At 34.9% G+C, this 19,465-nt stretch overlaps 1 protein-coding gene across 1 annotated transcript in view; it reads right to left on the minus strand.

Moving 5' to 3' along the window:
• Positions 1–19,465, minus strand: part of SDK1 (sidekick cell adhesion molecule 1) — a 1,179,904-nt gene that overhangs the window by 240,874 nt on the left and 919,565 nt on the right. Inside the window, 3 exon segments of the mRNA XM_044659951.1 lie at positions 9,249–9,347; positions 13,832–14,024; positions 15,092–15,207. Coding sequence (XP_044515886.1) covers positions 9,249–9,347; positions 13,832–14,024; positions 15,092–15,207 — 408 coding nt within the window.

Raw genomic sequence — 19,465 nt, forward strand, 5'->3', positions numbered from 1 at the left:
AATTTAAACAATTCAGATAAAGTCAAAAGCCAAATTTCTCCAAGCCAAGGTAAAATTTTAGAGTTTATTGGAAGAGGGCCAAGTCTTCCATATAAACACAGAAGCTGCGTGACAATTAGTGAGTTAGAAACCAGCAGTCAACAAATGCTCGGCAGCAGAGACCTGGTTTTTATACCAAGACAATAACAAAGTGAATATTTCCAAACAAGGATTATGACTAAAAGCACAAGACATAACTTTTTAGAAACTATTACCCAACTACAAAGCTGACTGGTTAGTTCATTTAGGAAAACCCATATTAGTCTTAAGGTCAAATCACAAGATAATACCCTTATTAAGAAATACTAATGACCATTATCTCAGGGCTCATCTGATCTTTTCAGGGGATGGTTATTCAAAATAGGAAAGGGTGAGCATTCTTGCACCATATCAGGACATGATGTAGCATTCCGGGACCTGAAACTCATATGGTCAGCATCTTATGATAGAAGGGAAATATGACTTAGGGAGGGGTTGGAAACTCACTTAGAAGCAGTTTTATGCTTTAGTTAGAGATCCTTATAAAATCATGAATTCTACTAATTATAATTAAGATTATAATGGAATTATACTAATCACTTTTAAATCACAATATTGATTAGGTTTAACTTATCACTATCATTAAAATCAAATCGAGGATAAGGGGGTAGGGGTCTTTCTTCCCAACAACATCTTTTGTATATGTCTCTTTTTTTCCCACACACATACCTGGTACCCTAATTTAGGACCTCAATACTTTTCATCTTTTTTTGCAATAGCCTTCTCTAATTTTTTTCCCTCACATTTTCCTTGAATATCCAATCTGGATCTTTCTTTGCTTATATTACACATGGTCTTATATTATACTTATTTGTACCCATGTCTTTAGCCACTTTACTAGAAAGTAATCTGCTTGAGGGCTGTCATTTTTTAAAAAATCTTTGAATCTCCATCACCTAATGGAGTGCCTGGCTAAGAGAAGTCTTTGACTATAGATTATGAGTTTAACTTAATTGAAATTTATAAATTTATGTGTTAACAAGTTATGAAATTTATGTATTAACAAGTTATGAAAGCTTCATTTGATGATTTTAAATATATATGGAGAATAGAACCAAGATGACAGCAACTTAGGTGAATTCTCCCAACATTCTTCTTTAAGTGATATTAAAATAATACCTCAAATTGAAGTCTGGAGTGATTAAGCTAATAAAAGGTTTGAATGAGACATTTTCCCAGCCTACAACAACTTAGAATACCAGTAGAAGAGGTCTATTACATTGAGATAGGAGTTACCCCAGAGCTCAGAACACAGAGTGACAATATCAACAATAGGTCTTAGAGGCAGCTATGACAGTAGTAGCAACACCTTCAAGAGATTTAAGCTCAGATACCTGGTAAGAAAGAGATTATAGAGGTTCCTTCACTGCCACAGGGTTGTAGTTCCAGGGCAAAGAGCAGAACTAGACCTTGCAGTGGCAGGGGAGCAGGGCCCCTGATCCAGGTCCAAGGTAGGGAAGAGTGTTTGTGGTCACTTGCATGAGAGCAGGATCACTGGTCTCAGTTCCAAGGCAGAAAGGAGCAATAGCACTTGTGGCTACAGAGGAACAATCCTTTCCTAGGTAAAGACCAGAGCACAGGCCAAGAGAGAAGCAACCATACCTCTCTTTGGATCCTACCATTTTAGAACACTAAAAACATACAGATCACCAGAACTAGCTCTGAAATAGTAGTAATAAAAACTTGAAGCTTGGGATAGTGGCCTCTCCATGCCAGGAACAGAGTCCAACTTTAACATAAAGCTAAAAATCAAGAAATAGGCTGGAAAATAAGCAAACAAAAATAACATAAAGGATCTGACCAGAAAAAGTTAATATGGTGGCAGGGGAAATAAAGGCACTAACTTAGAAGACATTGATGTCAAAAGAGCTACAAAGTTTCAAAGAAATAATGTGATTTGGATAAAAGCCCAGTAAGAATTTCAGGAAGAGCTCAAAAAGGATTTCTAAGTCAAATAAGAGAAATAAAGGAAAAATTGAAAAAAGGTATGAGAATGATGCAATAATATTATGAAAAAAGAGTCAAAGTTTGGTAAAAGAAGTCTAAAAAATACTAAAAAGAAACACAGTAACTTAAAAAAATAGAATTGGCAAAATGGTAAAAGAGGAACAAAACTTCACTGAAGGGAATGTTTTAAGAAGCAGAATTAGCCAAATGAGAAAAGAGGTACAAAAGCTAATTGAAGAAAATAATTTCTTAAAAATTAGAATTGGGCAGGTGAAAACCGATGATTCCATGAGACATCAAGAAACAATTAGATGAAGTCAAAAGAATGAAAAAAAATTTGAAGAAAATGTGTAATATCTTATCAGAAAAACAAGAGACTGAGAAAACAGATCAAGAAACAATAGAAATAATATATGAATTATTGGACTTCCTGAAAGTTATGATCAGCTAGGAATCTGAACATTATATTTTAAGAAATTATCAAGGAAAATTTTTGTTATATCTTAGAAAAGGAGGTCAAAACAGAAACTGAAGTAACCCACCAATCACTTCCTGAGAGAGATCCCAAAATGAAAACTCTCCAAATTATTTTAGTCAAATTCTCATCTGAAAAAGAAAATATTATAAGAAGGCAGAAGAAAACAATTCAAATATCATGGAGCTACAGTCAGGATCACATAAGACTTAGCAGTTTCCACCATAAAAAAATGGAGGGCGTAGAATATGATATTCCAGAAGTCAAAGGAGCTAAAATTACAACTAAAAATAACCTATGTAGCAAAACCAAATATAATCTTTCCTGGGGTGGGGGAGAATGGATATTTAATATAATAAAAAAACTTTCAAGCATTCTTGATTTAAAAAAAAAAACTGGGCTGAACTACAAATATAAATCTCAAGAAAAGCATAAAAGGGACTTAATATGGAAAGATATTTGTTACTCCTAAGAATTTTTATCATTAATAGAACAGTTAGAAAAAATATTCATAGATAAGAGGCACTGGTATGCATTGGTTATGATGGGATCTAAAAAAAGTTAATATGTGAGAAAATATGCATTGAAGAGAGAAGGTAGAGGAAGAATTGGGAAATTATCTCACAGAAAATGGGCATGCAAATCAAGGTTTCTAGAGAGGAGAGGAAGATGGCAGGAGGGTAGGCAATGCTTAAATTTTACTTTCATTGAAATTGGTTCAAAAGAGGAATAACAGATACATTCATTTGATTTCAGAAATCCATATTCTCCCACAAAAAGTAGGAGGGGAGGGGATAAGAGAAGGAAGGGAGGGGTTGCCCACAGAAGGAAAGGTGGATTGAGGGATGCGATGGTCAGAAGCAAAACAGAATTTAAGGAGGGATACGGTAAAACAAATGAGAGAGAAGGATAAAGTGGGAAAAATAGGAGGGAAATACTTAGTATTAATTACTGGGAATGTGAATGAGATGAACTCACTCCTGAAAAAGAAGTGGACTTCTGAATAGTTTAGACTCCAGAACCCAATAATATGTTGTTTACAAGAAACACACTTGAAACAGAGAGATACACAGAGTAAAAATAAGGGGCTAGAGCAGAATCTATTAAGTTTCAGCTAAGGTAAGAAAGGCAGAGGTAGCTATCATAATCTCAGACAAAGTAAAAACAAAACTAGACCTATTTAAAAGAAAGTAAATTTTGCTAAAAGTTACCATACATAATGAAGTAATATCAATACAAAACATATATGCAACAAAATGGCATGGTATCTTAAAGGATTAATTAAATGAATCACAGGAGGAAATTAGAAAACTATTCTAGTAGGGGGCCTCAACTTTACCCCACCTCAAAGTTACATGAACCTAATCATAAAAATATAAGAAATTTAAGGAAATGAATAGATATGTTAGACCTCTGGAGAAAAGTTAATGGAAATAGAGTATATCTTTTTCTCAGGTATACATGGTAAAATTGACCATGTGTTAGAGCACAAAAACCTCACAAATACAGAAAAGCAGAAATGTTAACTATATCCTTTCCAGACCAAAATGCAATAAAAATACAGATTAAAAATAATTGGAAACTAAATAATTTAAATCTAAAAAATGAGTCAGTCACAAAACAAATCATAGCAACAATCAATAATTTCATTACAGAGAATGACAACAATGAGACAATATACTAAAGTTTATGGGATGCATCTAAATAAGTATTTAGGGGAAATTTTATATCTCTAAATGTACCAATAAAACAGAGAAAGAACAGATCAATGAGTTGGGTATACAATTAAAAAAACTAGAAAAAATGAAAAATCTCCAATTAAACACTAAATTGGAAGTCCTGCAAATCAAAAAGATGATTAAAATGGAAAGTTTAGTTGAAGTTCCAGCTCCTTTGCCCTCTGGAATATCATATTCAAGGCCCTCTGATTTTTTGGTTTAGAAACTTCTAAATCTTGTGTTATCCTGTCTGTGGCTCTATGATATTTCAATTGTTTATTTTTTGATGCTTACAATATTTTCTCCTTGACCTGAGAGTTCTGGAATTTGGCTATAATATTCCTGAGAGTTATCCTTTTTGAATTTCTCTCAGAAGATGATTGGTGGATTCTTTCTATTTCAATTTTACCCTCAGGTTATTGAATATCAGGGCAATTTTCCTTGATAGTTTTTTGAAAGATCATGTCTAAACCCTTTCTTTAGATCATGGCTTTCAGATAGGCCAATAATTCTTAAATGATCTCATCTGGATTTATTTTCCGGGTAAGTTTTTTTTTTTTTTTCCAATAAGATACTATACATTTTCTTCTATTTTTTCAAAACTGAGAGTTTTAAAAAATCAAATTAATAAATAAAACTAGGAGCTGGTTTTATGAAAAGATCAATAAAATAAACTATTGGATAGTTTAATTTTTAACAAAAGAATAATGAAAATCAAATTATCAGTATCCAAAATGTAAAGATAATTGCATCACCAACAAAGATGAACTTAAAGCAATTGTTAGGAGCTATATTGCTCAGTAAGATGCCAATATATCTGACATATCTAAGTGAAACAGATGAATATTTATAAAAAATATAAACTGTCCAGATTAACAGAAGAAACAGAATATATAAATAACCTCTCTTAGAAAAAGAAATTCAACAAGCCATGAATGAAATCCCTAAGAAAAATCCTTGATCCAGACAGATTAACAAGTGAATTCTATCAAACATTTAAAGAATTATTAATTCCAATACTATATAAATGTTTAGGAAAATGAGTAAAGGAACTCTATCAAATTCCTTTTATGACACAAATATCTTGCTGAAACCACAAAGAGCAAAAACAGAGAAATAAAACAATAACCCAATTTCCCTAATGACACAAAATTTTTAAATAAAATACTAGCAAGGCTATTACAGCAACACATACCAAAAATCATACATTATTCACCAGGTGGAATTTATGCCAGGAGTACAAGGATGGTTCCATATTAGGAAAAACATCAGCATCATATCAATAACAATAATAACAAAAAACATATGAATATCTCAATAGATGCAGAAAAAGCATTTGATAAAATATAATACCCATTATTAATGGGAAAAAAACAACAACCCAACAAACTAGAAAGCATAGGAATAAGTCAAATTTACTTTATAATTATAAGTATCTATCTGAAACCATCAGCAAGCACTATCTTTTATGAGAATATGCTAGAAGTATTCCCAGTAAGATCAGGAGTGAAGCAAGGATGTCTATTATCACTGCTATTATTATTCAATATTGTACTAGCAATGCTACCTACAAGAATAAGACAAGAAGAAACTGAAGTAATTAGAATAGGCAATGAGGAAACAAAAGTATCATTCTTTGCAGATGATATATGATAGAACACTTAAAAGAATTCTAGAGAATCAACTAAAAACTAGTTTGAAACAATTATCTTTAGTAAAGTTGTAGGATATAAAATAAGCCCATATAAATCAACAACTTTTCTATATGTTAACAATAAACCCTTGCAGAAAGAAATAGAAAGAGAAATTCCATTTAAAATTACTTCAGATAATACAAAATACTTGGGAGTCTCCCTTCAAAGATAAACCAAGGAAGTACATGAACACAATTACAAAACTCTTCACACAAATTAACATTGCTCTAGACAACTGGAGAAATATTAATTGCTCATAGGTAAGCTGAGCCAATATAATAAAAATAACAATTCTATCTGTATTAATTTACTTAAGTGCAATATCAATCAAAATACCAAAATATATTTTAAAAACATTAATAAATTTCATCTAGAATGAAAGGTGAAATATATCAAGAGAATTAATAAAAATAAATGTGAAAGAAGGCAGTTTGGCAGTACCAGATTTCAAACTATATTTCAAAGAGGTAGTGATGAAAATATGCTGGTAATCTTAGCTTTTAGGACAAGAACTTACTATTCTACAAAAATTGCTGGGGAAACTAGAAACCAGTTTGGAAGAAAGTAGGTGTACACCAATATTTCACATAGTACAGCAAAATAGGGTCAAAATGGATAAGTAATTTATATATAAAGCATGATATCATAAGTGAAGTAGGGGAACATGGGAATTTTTACCTGCCATATCTATGGTTAAGGGAAGAATTTGTGACCAAAGAAGAGATAGAGAGGACAAATAAAGTAAAATTGACAATTATGATTACATTAAGTTAAAAAGTTCTGTGTTAGACAAGATCAGGGATTCCTAATCTTGTGTGTTGTATGTATTATATGTACATGCACATATGCTCACGTGCATGTGTGTTGGAATCCTTTGACAATCAAGAATAAATAAAACTAAAAATATTGAAATGTATTTATCATAAGATATATTTTTTAAAAGGTCACAGATTCTAGGTTAGGAACTCTTCAATTACATGATTTCAAAGCTTATTTTGAGCTCTAAATTTATGTTACTATGATCTATAAGTGATTATCCAGCTCAGGGACCTCCAGTGTTGATAAAACCATTATGCTCTATACATTTAAGAGTATTAGGTTCCCCAAATGCACATGAGCAGCCTTCATAGATTGAGATAATACCTTCACTTCATCTTTCCCTTTATCATCTAAAACCCAATGAGGAAGGGGTAATAGGAAATTGTCTCTCTTCTTAACTGCAAAGTAAGATCAAGACTTTGAAGATCTGTAGCTTTCTCTTTTTAGGATGCTTTCCCCCCAGTCTGTTTCCCATTAAGGTTGTTATTAATTAAAAAGCTCAGAAAACTTCAAAATGGCTCTGAGCTGTTTTGGGCACCAGGAGATGAGAAAGGCATTCTGTTTTACAATCCTGGCTAGGAACAAAAGGAGGTAGCAACAGAAAGAAAAACAGTTGAGCTCACCCTACTCTTACAGAACAGAAGAAACAAAAAGGGGTTATTATGGAAGTAGCTCAGGATTAAAATAATCATTTTGCTTTTTTTTTTTTGAGAGGCATATTTATTGATTGTTTCCCTCACCAAACCAAGGTGCAGATTTTTTTGGAAAAATTCTTTTATACAAATAACTGAAAAAAAGAATCCATCAAAAGAATAAAATACATATTTCAAATTTAATATTTAAGAGGTTTCTTACTCTAAGATATATCAAGTCTTACCATTATCCTAAATATTCCAAATCCCCTTTAAGCATTATGAAAACCAAATGGTTGAAAGCCTCATTTTCCCTGGCACATGTGTTTTTAGGCCTATCATTTTTACAGCATTTTAAGATTTATGCAGCCTATTTCCCCCACTAGCCATGTGAGGAAGACAGCACAAATATCATAGAATGTCAGAGTTTGTAGGGACTTCAATGCTACCTAGCCCAATTCATACATGAACATAAATTCTTCTCTCTTCTCTCTCCCTCTGTCTCTCTGTCTCTCTCTCTCTCTTAGTTTAAATCTATTTATTTGTTCCATAAAATTTCCCATGTATCCTCCTTACAACCTCCCCATATTAGAGAAGGAATCATCTGACAATATACAATATGCACACATGTTATATCATCTATCTATTTCTTAGTTCTTTTTCTGGAAATGGGCATTCGTAGTTGTTCAAACACATCTGTTGCTATATATAATATTTTCTTGGTTCTGCTCATTTTGCTCTTTATAATTTCATGTAGGTCTTTCCATGTTTTTTTAAAATTAACTTACTTGTCATTTCTTAGAGAAAAATAGTATTCTATCAAAATCGCATACCATAGTAACTTATTTAGCCATTCCCTAATTGATAGGCATTCCCTCAATTTCTGGTTCTTTGCTGCCACTTAGAGAGCGGCTAAAAATATTTTAGATCCCTTTGATCACCTTAGGAAACAAACCCAATAGTAGTATTGCTGGGTCAAAGAGTATAACGTTTTATAATTTTTTGGGCATAATTCCAGATTGTTCTCCAAAATGCTTATGTCGGTACATAATTCCATATATTCCATAAAATCTCACTGCCATATTCCCACAAGTGGTCATCTAGTTCTTAACAAAGTAATTTAACAAAAGGTAACTTTTACTAAATAGCCATCATTATAGGTACTTAGATATACAAGACAAAAATAAAAACAGAAAAATAGTACTGCTCTCATTTTACTGAAGGCTATATATTCCTTGAAGGCCCCTAGTGAGGAAAAATTCCACTAATAATCTTTAATCAATTCATCCTACATTTGGACATCTTTAATTTTTAGGGAGTTCATTATTATCCCAATTGAATAGGTATGAAAACAGACTCAAAAAAGACAAAGACAAAGAGAGAAAGGTTTTACACTTGCAGGAGACTTAAATCATCTGGTGTCCAAGTCCCTTGACTTCTACCCTTAATGTGTTTCTGACCAAGAAACTTTGAAAGGAATTTATTTGCTCTTCTCCTTCTTAGACTCCACATAAGCAGACTGTTCCCAGATGTTAGGTAATCTAACATTTCCTTTTTCTCAAGTTCTTAGGCACAGATTGAGTTTCTGATTCTTAACATCACAGAGGTCAAAGAGCATTGAGAAGGTACATAAGAGATTAAGAGGAGACAAAGTAAGAGACCAATCACTTGATGTCCCAGGATGGCGAAACTTTCAGTAGTCACACTTTTGGGCTTGAGGTAATTGGTCCTTTACCTCCTAGAAAGTAGCCTAGTTGACATTTTGATTACCTTAAAGAGGACTTTGGAGCCTGCATCTCTATGGGTAGTGCTGCCTGAATGCTCTACTGTCCAACCATTTTGACTATGGCAGCACAATTTTAAAAGAGAGAAACATGATACTTGCCTATAATAATGCCATTTTTCTCCACAGGTTCCTGCCAGCTGACCTTGAGAGACGTGTCCAGAATCTCAGTGAAACTCAGGTGTCCCACGGCTCCAGGCTCTAGTAATCAGAAGAGGAAATCTGTTAACAGGGGAGCCCCATTTCCTTTTGATCAGATTTGTGGGGCAGGGTTAAGGCCGGGGAATAAAAATGGTGATTCAGGGCCAAGAGAAACCTGCGGGAAACGTCAGTAAGAACAGCAGGAGGGGAAGGGAATGCAAGGTGTTAAGAGGTACTCTGGCTATTATCACATAAATTATTTCATCCAGTCTTCATCCCAGCTGTGCAGAGAACTAAAGAGACTGGCAGCGGGAAATTTACACACACCTTGTACTCCATCTCTCCCCTTGATCTAATCTAATTAGAACAATCGCTTCTGCTGTTTTCCCCCAACAGTCTTTCCCCACCATCTCCCCTGCTTCTTAGAGGGCCTGAGTTCCCATCAGTTCTTACATCTTCAGGAGGTGAAGAAGTGCAAGCATTAGCTCAGAGGCCTAGTCAACCACGATCAAGAAAATTTTTACTGATCTCCTCACAGAATATCAGAAGTAGTAGGGAACTTAGAGATTATCCAGTCCAATCCTCCCATTTACAGAGAAGGAAACGGAGTCCTGTGCAGTGACTTGTTCAAGGTTACCCAGCTAGTAAGAGACAGAGCAGAACTTTGAACCCTGGGCTTCTGGCTTGAGTCCTGGACTACTTCATGTCAGGTACTATGGAAGAAACCAGAACCTGTGTTCTGGCACTCAAAAAATCTAACATTCTATCAAAATGCTTTTATACTGCTTTCCAGGTAAAAGGGGTTAGATAATAGAGTAAGAGGAGGTATTGTGCTTTCTGATATTTCTATTGTTCATTAGAGTAGCATAGCTATCACCCTGGAAGGCACCCAGGAAGGAAGCAGGGCTCTTGAGGGTACAGAGTACAAGACAAGAATGTTTCCAGTGAAGGAAGAAGGAGGGATACAGAGGCAAGAATTGAGCTTTTGGAGATGGAGCTGCAAAGGAAAGGAGAAAAGGGCAACCAATGGCCTAAGCCTAATGGGATGCTGCAGGGGTAAGTTCTAAATGGCTGTGAAGCAATAAGGGAGAGGATGCCATGCCAAGGCGCTGCATGATTGGCACTGGAAGTAATGAGTAGAAGTAATATGGTGTGATTGGTACTAGACAAAAGAGGGGAGAGCAGCAGTGGTATACCCTTCCTTCCATGTCTACATTCCTATTCCTTTTTCTATGGCTTCTCTATTGTCTCCATTCTAACCAGTGCCCTGATGCATAGAATGGAGGAAGAGATCATATAAACCACTCTGAAAGAATTTTGGGGAAAAAAAGTAGCCACATATGAAAGAAATGTCCAAATACTCTGATCCTGAAGTTTATTCAAAGAGAATGATTTTCAACATCAAAGAAACAAACATCCAGTAAGATGGGCATTGTATTGTATTTAAAATAAAAACAGTTTTGGCCAGTGCTCCACAGCCTTCAATTGAGGCAACATATATATTCCAATTTCTACTTTTTCAAAAAGTTAACTTTCTAGCTTTGCTATATATCCCTGGTAGGCAGTAAGGGAAACTCACTTCTGGTTGTTGGTTATTTTAAAAGTTCTTGTTGGTTATTTAAAAAATAACAAAAACAAAACAAAATAAAACTTTTTCTTTCTACTTAAATTTTTAACAGAAACATGGAAATAGAAATGTCCAGGTTCACGAGAAAAGGTATGACCAGATTAGACTTGTTTTTCTCCCTGTTATTTTTCACAGCCTCATTCCCACCTTGACACTGTCATCTTCTTTTCAAAGGAATTTCTCTCTGAGATGAAATGAGGGAATGAGTTCAGAGAGAAAGATAGGCAACAAGGAGATGGAGAAGGTGGTAAAGGAATAAGGAAAGGGTGGGAAGGCAAGAGATAAAGTGGGAGAAAATGTAGGTTTTTAAAATGAATAGAAGACCAGTTTTCCAATTGGCATTCGAATAACTACAACATCTAATTAAAATAAAAATTGGCAATTGATTCTGAAAATACACATGTCAGGGTGAACTTTTCAAAAGGTTTTTATGGGTAAGCTCAAACAATCTGACAAGCTTTAGCTTCCTAGGGTAGAAGATGGCAAAATAGAATGGCTGTCAAGACTATATCATCCTCCCTTAATTTTGATCTTCCAGAGACACATTTTGACTGGTGTTGGATCCAACTCGTACTTTCTTCAATCGATGAGCTAGGAAAGAGAGCTTTTTGCTCACTTTATATTCTCTGTGCTCCTGCTACCTGGATTGCTGCCCAAATATGTTATCCTCCAGCTCTGTTGAAACTAGTTGGCAATGTCTGGATTGAAAATTTATATTGTGTATATACTTCTTCCCTTGCCCTGAGTTCTCATTCCACTTGAACCTTGAAAAAGAAAGCATGCCACTAGGCTAGCTAAATATAGTAGGGTGAACCACAAGGGGTATTTTTTCCCCTTTCTTTTAAGGAAAGTGCTTTCAATACAGACCTCAATTGTATATTTCATTAATTTGTGCATCACATTTACTAGGCTCTACCTATAGTGAATGTGAGACTGCATATCCAAGCCTGCTTAGTTGAGAAAATCTAAAACACTGAAATAATTCCCAGAGTTTAAAAAATTCCCAGGGAAGGATTCTTCCTATTCATTTACTGGAAGTCAAATCAGATTTGATTTTCTATTTCCTGGCAACAAAGCTTTATGGATGTGTTCCCATCAGTGTTTAAAAAAAATGAAAGAAAGAAAGAAAGGAAGAAAGAGAAAGAAAGGAAGGAAGAAAAGAGGGGAAAAAAAGACAGGGTGGGGAGGGAGAAAAAAACTGCCTGGATGACTGGATTTAGTCAGGACGATTTCCTCTTTAATTTGAAGAGACTATCCCTTTGCCACTTTTCAGTACGTTAATGTGTCCTGTGAACAGTAAAATACAATATCCACATAAGCTCTATGTATGATTTTTCTATGATGTTTGCTGATCTAAGGAGAAGCACTCAAGAGACTGACTCCTTTTTAAGTAAGCAAAATAGTGAAAAACATTCAAATAGAGAAAAAAGGCAGGGAAAAAAGCTGGGTTGACAAGCCTGGAAATAGGCTACCCTGCGGCCTTCCAAGATAAAGGCCGGTGTATTCACTCATCAACAGGAAGAAAAGCAGGATACTTCTTCTCTACCACCTTTTTGAGGTGACTGCTATAGATAAATAATGGAATTTGATTCTGTTTCACTTGAAAGATAAGTGGACAGAGTGTTATTTGTTATTTCTTTTTTCCATCACATGGTTATTACACATGATTTATATCTTATGGTTATATTATATAAAAATCATCTAGGTTTGTAGAGTTTTGAGGATTCAGTTCATAAAATCTTTGTGAATAGCTGCTGATATAGTCAAATATATCTCTGTTGATCAAAATAATACTAGATAATATTAACATTAAGTTAAAAAGAGATAGTCATTACAAGGAAAGTATATTAATAAAATGAGTTCAAAAAGGTGAGTCTGCCTGTTCTGCTATATACTGGGTCATTTCTAAAGAACTACTTATTTTATGGCTCAGCCTCATGGCTTGCCACTATGGCAAGATATACTGGGTGGTCTCACTGTTCTCTCCTTGAGAGTGGTAAAAGGGAGGGTAGGACATATCTGTGTCAATTTAAAAAGAGAAGTTCCATTTACATTTATACTCTGTCTCTGTCTCTGTCTCTGTCTCACACACACACACACACACAAAGTTAGCAGATCAGAAGCGCTTGCCTGATTGCCCCCATCATATGTATAAGATACGCGAAATGTAACTATTAGGCACAAGAATCTTTTTTCCTTAAATATGAGGTCTGGTTCCACATATATGGAGAAACCACCATAGTCAGGCTGGAAGGGACATATCCACTTTTTTTTTTCATTATTTCGCCATGAGCAACCTTAATCTTTGGGGACCTCACCTACATTGGGCTCTGGACTGAGAGTAAGGAAGTGTGAGTTCTCCACTTGGTTTTATCACTAACTGGCTATGTCACTTTGGAGAAGTCTTTGCTCCCCTCTAGGCTTATTTTTTGATCTGTTAAATGGGGGAAAGGTTGGACCAGATGTCCTCAAAGGTTTCTTCCACTTTTAACATTATGACTAATTATGTAACATTGTTTTGCAAAATTAAGTATTTGTAATTAAGATGTAAAAGCTACTTCATATGTACGCTTATAAGTGTCTTATACTGCAAAGTATCTTTTTCTAGGCATGTCATGTCTCTAACTAAGCATATAATTAAAAATTCTAAAAAGACTATCTTTTAATTTTGTGAATCCTACATAATATGTTGCTTCATTTTGTACAGAGTTGACTATAAATACACACATATGCACATGTGTCCACATATAATAAACATATGCATGCACATATGTAGGTAGCTGGTTTTATACAAAATTATATGTTTGTATGTATACACACATATCTAGCTGACAGTATACAAAATGAAGCAGCATATTGTGTGTGCATGTGTGTGTGTGATCTTTGAATGATGGCTAACTGTTAGCCATATACTCACTGTCTTCATGGGTCCAGATGAGTTGGGGTGGGCTCCGAGGGCCGTCCCCTGGTGTGGTGAAGCACAGAACTGATGTGTAGTAAGCAGTGAATTTCTTCAAGTTAGTTATATATCCATGGTGGATACCATGGAAATCGGGAGCAATGGTGACAGTAATCAGAGCCTCTGGAACATCCACTGGCCATGCGAGGAGCTGACAGAATAAATTAACAAAGTTTTTAAAACTATATTTCATCACTTTCAGTTGACTTAGCAAACATTGGAGAAGCATGGAGAGACACATAAATTCATATAGATGCCAAGATTAAGGTGACTCCCAATCTTATCAGAGAACTGGCGGTTTAATTTTGGAAACCATGACCTAGCAAAAGACACTATGCAAATGATGCTGTAATAACAGAATCCTGCAATAACTGTATGTCTAGTGAGAAAGATGAAGCTGGAGCTGGAGGGGGAGAAATTGTCAGTGTTTCTGCAATACAGTACAAGGGGTGTTCTGATTCTAGACAACTGGCCTTGCTGCTTTAGACAGAAATATCCCTAGGGAGAAGAGAGGTATGAATTCATTATGTTATCACTGCTTAGCAGAAATAACTCTTAAGAACACCCAGCTCCCTAATTATGAGTTCACCAGGCAGACTTCTGATCAATCATTTGATCTGAGAGGATCCACGCCCATCAGGTTGGCGTGCCATATGGCTGACCAGTCCTAGTTATTCATCCATTGGAAAGTAATAATTTTTTTCTGATATAATCTCTTTTTTAATTTAGTGAATAGGGTAAATAGGATAATACAGTAACTTTAGAAGTAGAAGGGATCCCAGAAGCCCCCTAGTTCAAATCCCTCATTTTACAGATGAGGGAACTAAAGCTTAGGAAGGTTGAATGACTTGCTCAAGGTCATTTAGCCAGTAAGTGTTGGAGGCAGGATTGAGTTCCAGATCTCCTGTCTTTGGGTCCAGCAATCTCCCCAATCTCCTAAACTTTGATCACTTCTCAGAATTATAAAATAAAATTCCTAAATACAGAAAAGCAATCCTGTACATGTGGTGAATTCTTCTGATAAGGCTCTAACTGAGCCAGCTGCCAACTTTGCATTAGAATGTAAGCTCCTCCAGGAACTTATTTGTATTCTCAGTGTTTAGCACACTGCCTGGCACATAGAAAGTACTTAGTGAATATCTTTTATTCATGCATTATAATTATTTCATTTCAAGACAATCAAACAGACCTCTTCTTCCAACCAAAGCCATGGATTACCTTGTATCCCTGGTTGATGCCATTAATGAACTGCTGGGGAGGAGGGTTCCACAGAAACTGGATAGTTGTGGAGTTCAGAGCTTCTGTTTGCACATTCTGTGGGGGAGCTGTGGGGACTGTTCCAAGGCAGCCATTGCAGACAGCAAAACAAATGGTGAAAAGGAAAATAAGGAAGAGAGATGAAATAGAAACTCTGAACTGCCATTCATGATTCACAGGAAGTCACAGCACTGAGAAAAGGAAACCATGATTTATGTTTTTGGAAGCTGACAGTAGCATTCAAGAGAAAGGTAATTGGGTTATATCTCATTTTCTCTTGGAGTTTCCCTTAATATATAGGATAGAAAGTGGGCTGGGTCTTGTTATTATTTTATAGGTGAACCTTTTGTAGAAGCTGGATAGCAAGTCAGTGTATTTTTTTTTCCTCTTTCCATTATCCAAAACTAAGGCTCACTTAAGAAATGCTTTTGGTTGGACAATGGTCATTTATAAACTAAATTATTCGATGTGCAGAAAAAGCTAAACAAAGAATCATAGATTTAGAATTAGAAGGAATCCTAGAATACATCAAGTTCTATTTTGTTATTTTACAGGGAAGGAAATTAAAGATTACACATATTAAGTTAGTCAAGGTCCTAAGATCATACAGTCATAGATATAGGAATAGAAGGGACGTCTAAGAGCATCTAGTCAAAAACTATCATTTTACATGGAAATAAACTGAGGACCAGACAGATTATGAGACTTGCCCAAGGTCACAGAGATAGAAAGAGATAATTGAGTTTGAACCTAGATATTTTGACTCCAAATCCAGTATTCTTTCCATATCAAACTGGTACGGTCATACACATGGATCTCTTACTAGATATAATTTCAAGGCTTCTTTTAAATCATATTTGAATCCTACAAATCACTAATTTAGGGTAGTCATTTTTAGATTGTCTTCTGTCCACCAGCCTTTAGCCCACTCAGCCCCCTCAGGAGATGAATGTAAGGCACTTAACTTTCTAAGAACCAGCAAAAAGGACACCAAAAGTTCTAAGGGTTTCAGGACAAGGGAAAAAAGAAGGGATTCCCTGTCATAGATTTACCTTCTTCTCAGGAGAGTCTCTCCTGGCACATGAGATGAAGATCATGGCCAAAGATCTCTATTGAAAAGTAATCTTCTGATATTAAAAAACCAACCAACCAAAAAAAAAAAAACAATTCACTTAAGTAAATCTTTTTTTACCATCTTTTAATTCCCATCTCTAAGGTACAGTGCTTTGCATGCAAGTGTATTCTTAACACATACATATTTGTTGAAATGAGTTAAATGTCAACATTCTCCCCGTAAAAACCCTAGCTTATTGGGCAGAAGGAAAAGATTAATCTCTCTCCAGAATTCCCAGGTACCTACCAATAAGAGTATTTCTCCCAAAGATTCGTTGTCCTTGGGTCAGCAGTTATATATAGGTAGTCTTTCTTAGACATAAGCAAAAAATGTCAAGGCATAACAAGTAAGACAGTTCTTCCATCTTAGGAGAAACACTACCTTTAGCATTCTTCTCTTGGAAGCCCTGCCCACTCATCACTACTACTGGATGGCATCCACCCAAAGGTTACCTTGTAATTAGTGAACCTTCTTTTGCTGAGCTCAATTTTTTCAAAAAGGAAAAAAAAAAGTTCAAAGCCATCATCAAATAACCAGGTTTTTTTTACAGTAGAGACTAGACTTCTGAAGGCTTTGTCCTTTGTTACAATATCGAACCAATGATAGCAAACCATGTTAATTGATGATACCTACAAATAAACATAATTTTGCCCCATAGGTGAAAACCTACGCGAAAAAGAGGGGCTATCTAGAATTCTATGGCTTCCTAGAAATGAAACTGATAAATTCTCTACCCAGGTGGGCAAAGAGCTATGCTTTAATGCAGGCTACATTAAAAAAAAAAAAAAAAAAAAAAAAAAACGATTGACATCAAAGCTGTAGACTCCAGCTGGTTCAGAATAAGGGAACACTAGGACATTTACTCCCCCTGATGATTAGCATTTAAAGTGTTGGCCTTTCACTCCATATCCCAAACTTCAGGCCTTTTAGTAATCTTAGAAGGTAAGAAATGCTATGCTCTTTTCTGTTTTTTTAAGGCTTAAAAAATCAATTTGCACTAGATAATTCCGTCACCACAATACCAAATGTGTTCTCAGTCTTAAATTCGACATAGCCTAAACCCGCTAGATGCTGTATCAATTCTTATGACAAGGGACAACATTTTTCTTTTCAAAAGCACTGAGCGTACCCTTGGAAAACACAATAATAATAAGTTAGTGATAAAAAAAAATAAAAATCTAAAGTCCAGAAATTCTATTAATGGGAACATACCCTGACAAGTATTATCAAAAACAAGAACAGAAAGCTATGTATGCTAAGATAATTGTTAGCAACATAATACATAATTTCAAAATACTGGAAAGAAATTGAGTGCTGAACAGTTAAAATGTTATATATACATGTATTGAGAGTCTATAATGTTAAGGCTGGTAATAATAATAATGATTCATATTATAGAAGACCTTTAAATGGAAAGTGTTGGAAAAGAGGAAAGTGCTTTATATATATTATCTCATCTAAGCATCACAATGTAGGTGTTATTGTCTTCATTTTATAGATATGGGTACGAAAACTTGGAGAAGTTATGTGACAGGTGTAAAGAGTACAAGAAAATCTGGAAATATCTTTATGGATTAATGCAAATTAAAAATGGCCAAAGTGGAAGAATGGACTTCATACTGATTATGACATGTAATAAGAAAAGTGCAAGAGAATGACTGAACAAATGAAGCACTTTAAAGGGAGTTTAGAGGAAATGAATACAAAATTGTTACACTACTTTAGAATCTGAAGTTAATTTAAATGTAAATAGTTATGAAGCAAGTTTAGTTGGATGTCCATTGTTAACTTTTAAATATCTGTATATTTTTTTCAGTCCACATCTGTGATTTCATCTGTGTAAGAACTCCTGGTATGTAAAGTCCTTCCACTAATGCCCATAGGAAAGTCTTAGACAGCTGACTGAAAGGGAAAGGACCTTCTCCATTGCTCGCCACATAGCTAGCATGAATCACAGGCAGAACTTGAAACCAGGCTTTCCTGACTCCAAGGCTGACTCTCTACACTACCTCATTTAACGAAAAACAATAGAAACAAAAACACTGAATTCTCCAAAGTAACAAACACACTAATTTTTTTTTTTTTTTTTTTACTGGGATAGTTTGCTGTTTCCTTCTTCAGCTTATTTTACAGAAGAATTGAGACAAACAAGAATAAATGACTTGCTTAACTAGGCAGTATCTAAGGCCACATTTGAACTCAGGAAGATGAGTCTTCCTGATTCCAGATCTAGTGCTCTATCCTTTGCACCATATCGCTGCCTCCAAAGCAATATTCAATAGCAAGAATTTCCCATTCTCCATCTCTTTCCCCACATCCCCTTTCTCCACTGGGGAAACATTTTCTGATCTAATAAATGGATATTGTTTGTTGAATATGAATATTACCTACATAAAGTACGGATTTGCCTTTGGTGTGACTATCATAAGAATCTGTCTTTTCTAGACTCAAGACACATATAGACACACTATTCTTTGAATGGGGGCTATGTTTACTCAACTTCTTGATGCTGTTGGTTTTGCCTTAGGGATTACAATGTGTTCTGAAATTCCCTACATTTCTACTATTTAGAACTTACTTTCTTACCAGAAAATTCATGCCTTGATTTTATCTGAATGTCATAAAAAACTTCTTGGTTTAGAAGACCAAAGAGAAAACTTCCTGAGTCAATGTTTAACTTTCAAGAGGTTATCTAATCTGTGTTAAAAAAAAAAAAAAAAGCTATTTTGGGGAGAAAAAAAGACAATCTCTAAAACATACAAAGCCCTTTGGCTTTCCCATAAAAATGTGCAAATTAATTATTTGTAAATTAGATAATTTTTTTCATCATATAGACACTAAAAAATAGACAGAAAAATATAGTAGGTCTACAAATTCAGATACTTGGGTTCCAGTCCCATCTCTATGACTGACTAGCTTTGTGACCTTGGGGTAATTCATTTTCCCCTTCTGGAGCTCAATTTCATATCAATAAAATAAAGAGATTAATCTGCATAATCTTTAAGGCCCCTTTCTTTTTGGAATCTGTATCATCTGGCATGGTCCTTAGTTTTAAGGAAAATGAAGGAAAATTCTTTTATGGTTTTTAAAAGTTTCAAAAGCTTATAAACCTACTAGGGAAAACTAAGACATTTTTTCCTCATGGGAAAAAATGCTAAGATAAAATAATATATAGGCCTAGTAATATTCACAGTACCCAAATTTATAGCAATTTTATTTTC

The sequence above is a fragment of the Gracilinanus agilis genome, chromosome 1, assembly GCF_016433145.1.
Source record: "Gracilinanus agilis isolate LMUSP501 chromosome 1, AgileGrace, whole genome shotgun sequence".
Lineage (NCBI taxonomy): Eukaryota > Metazoa > Chordata > Mammalia > Didelphimorphia > Didelphidae > Gracilinanus > Gracilinanus agilis.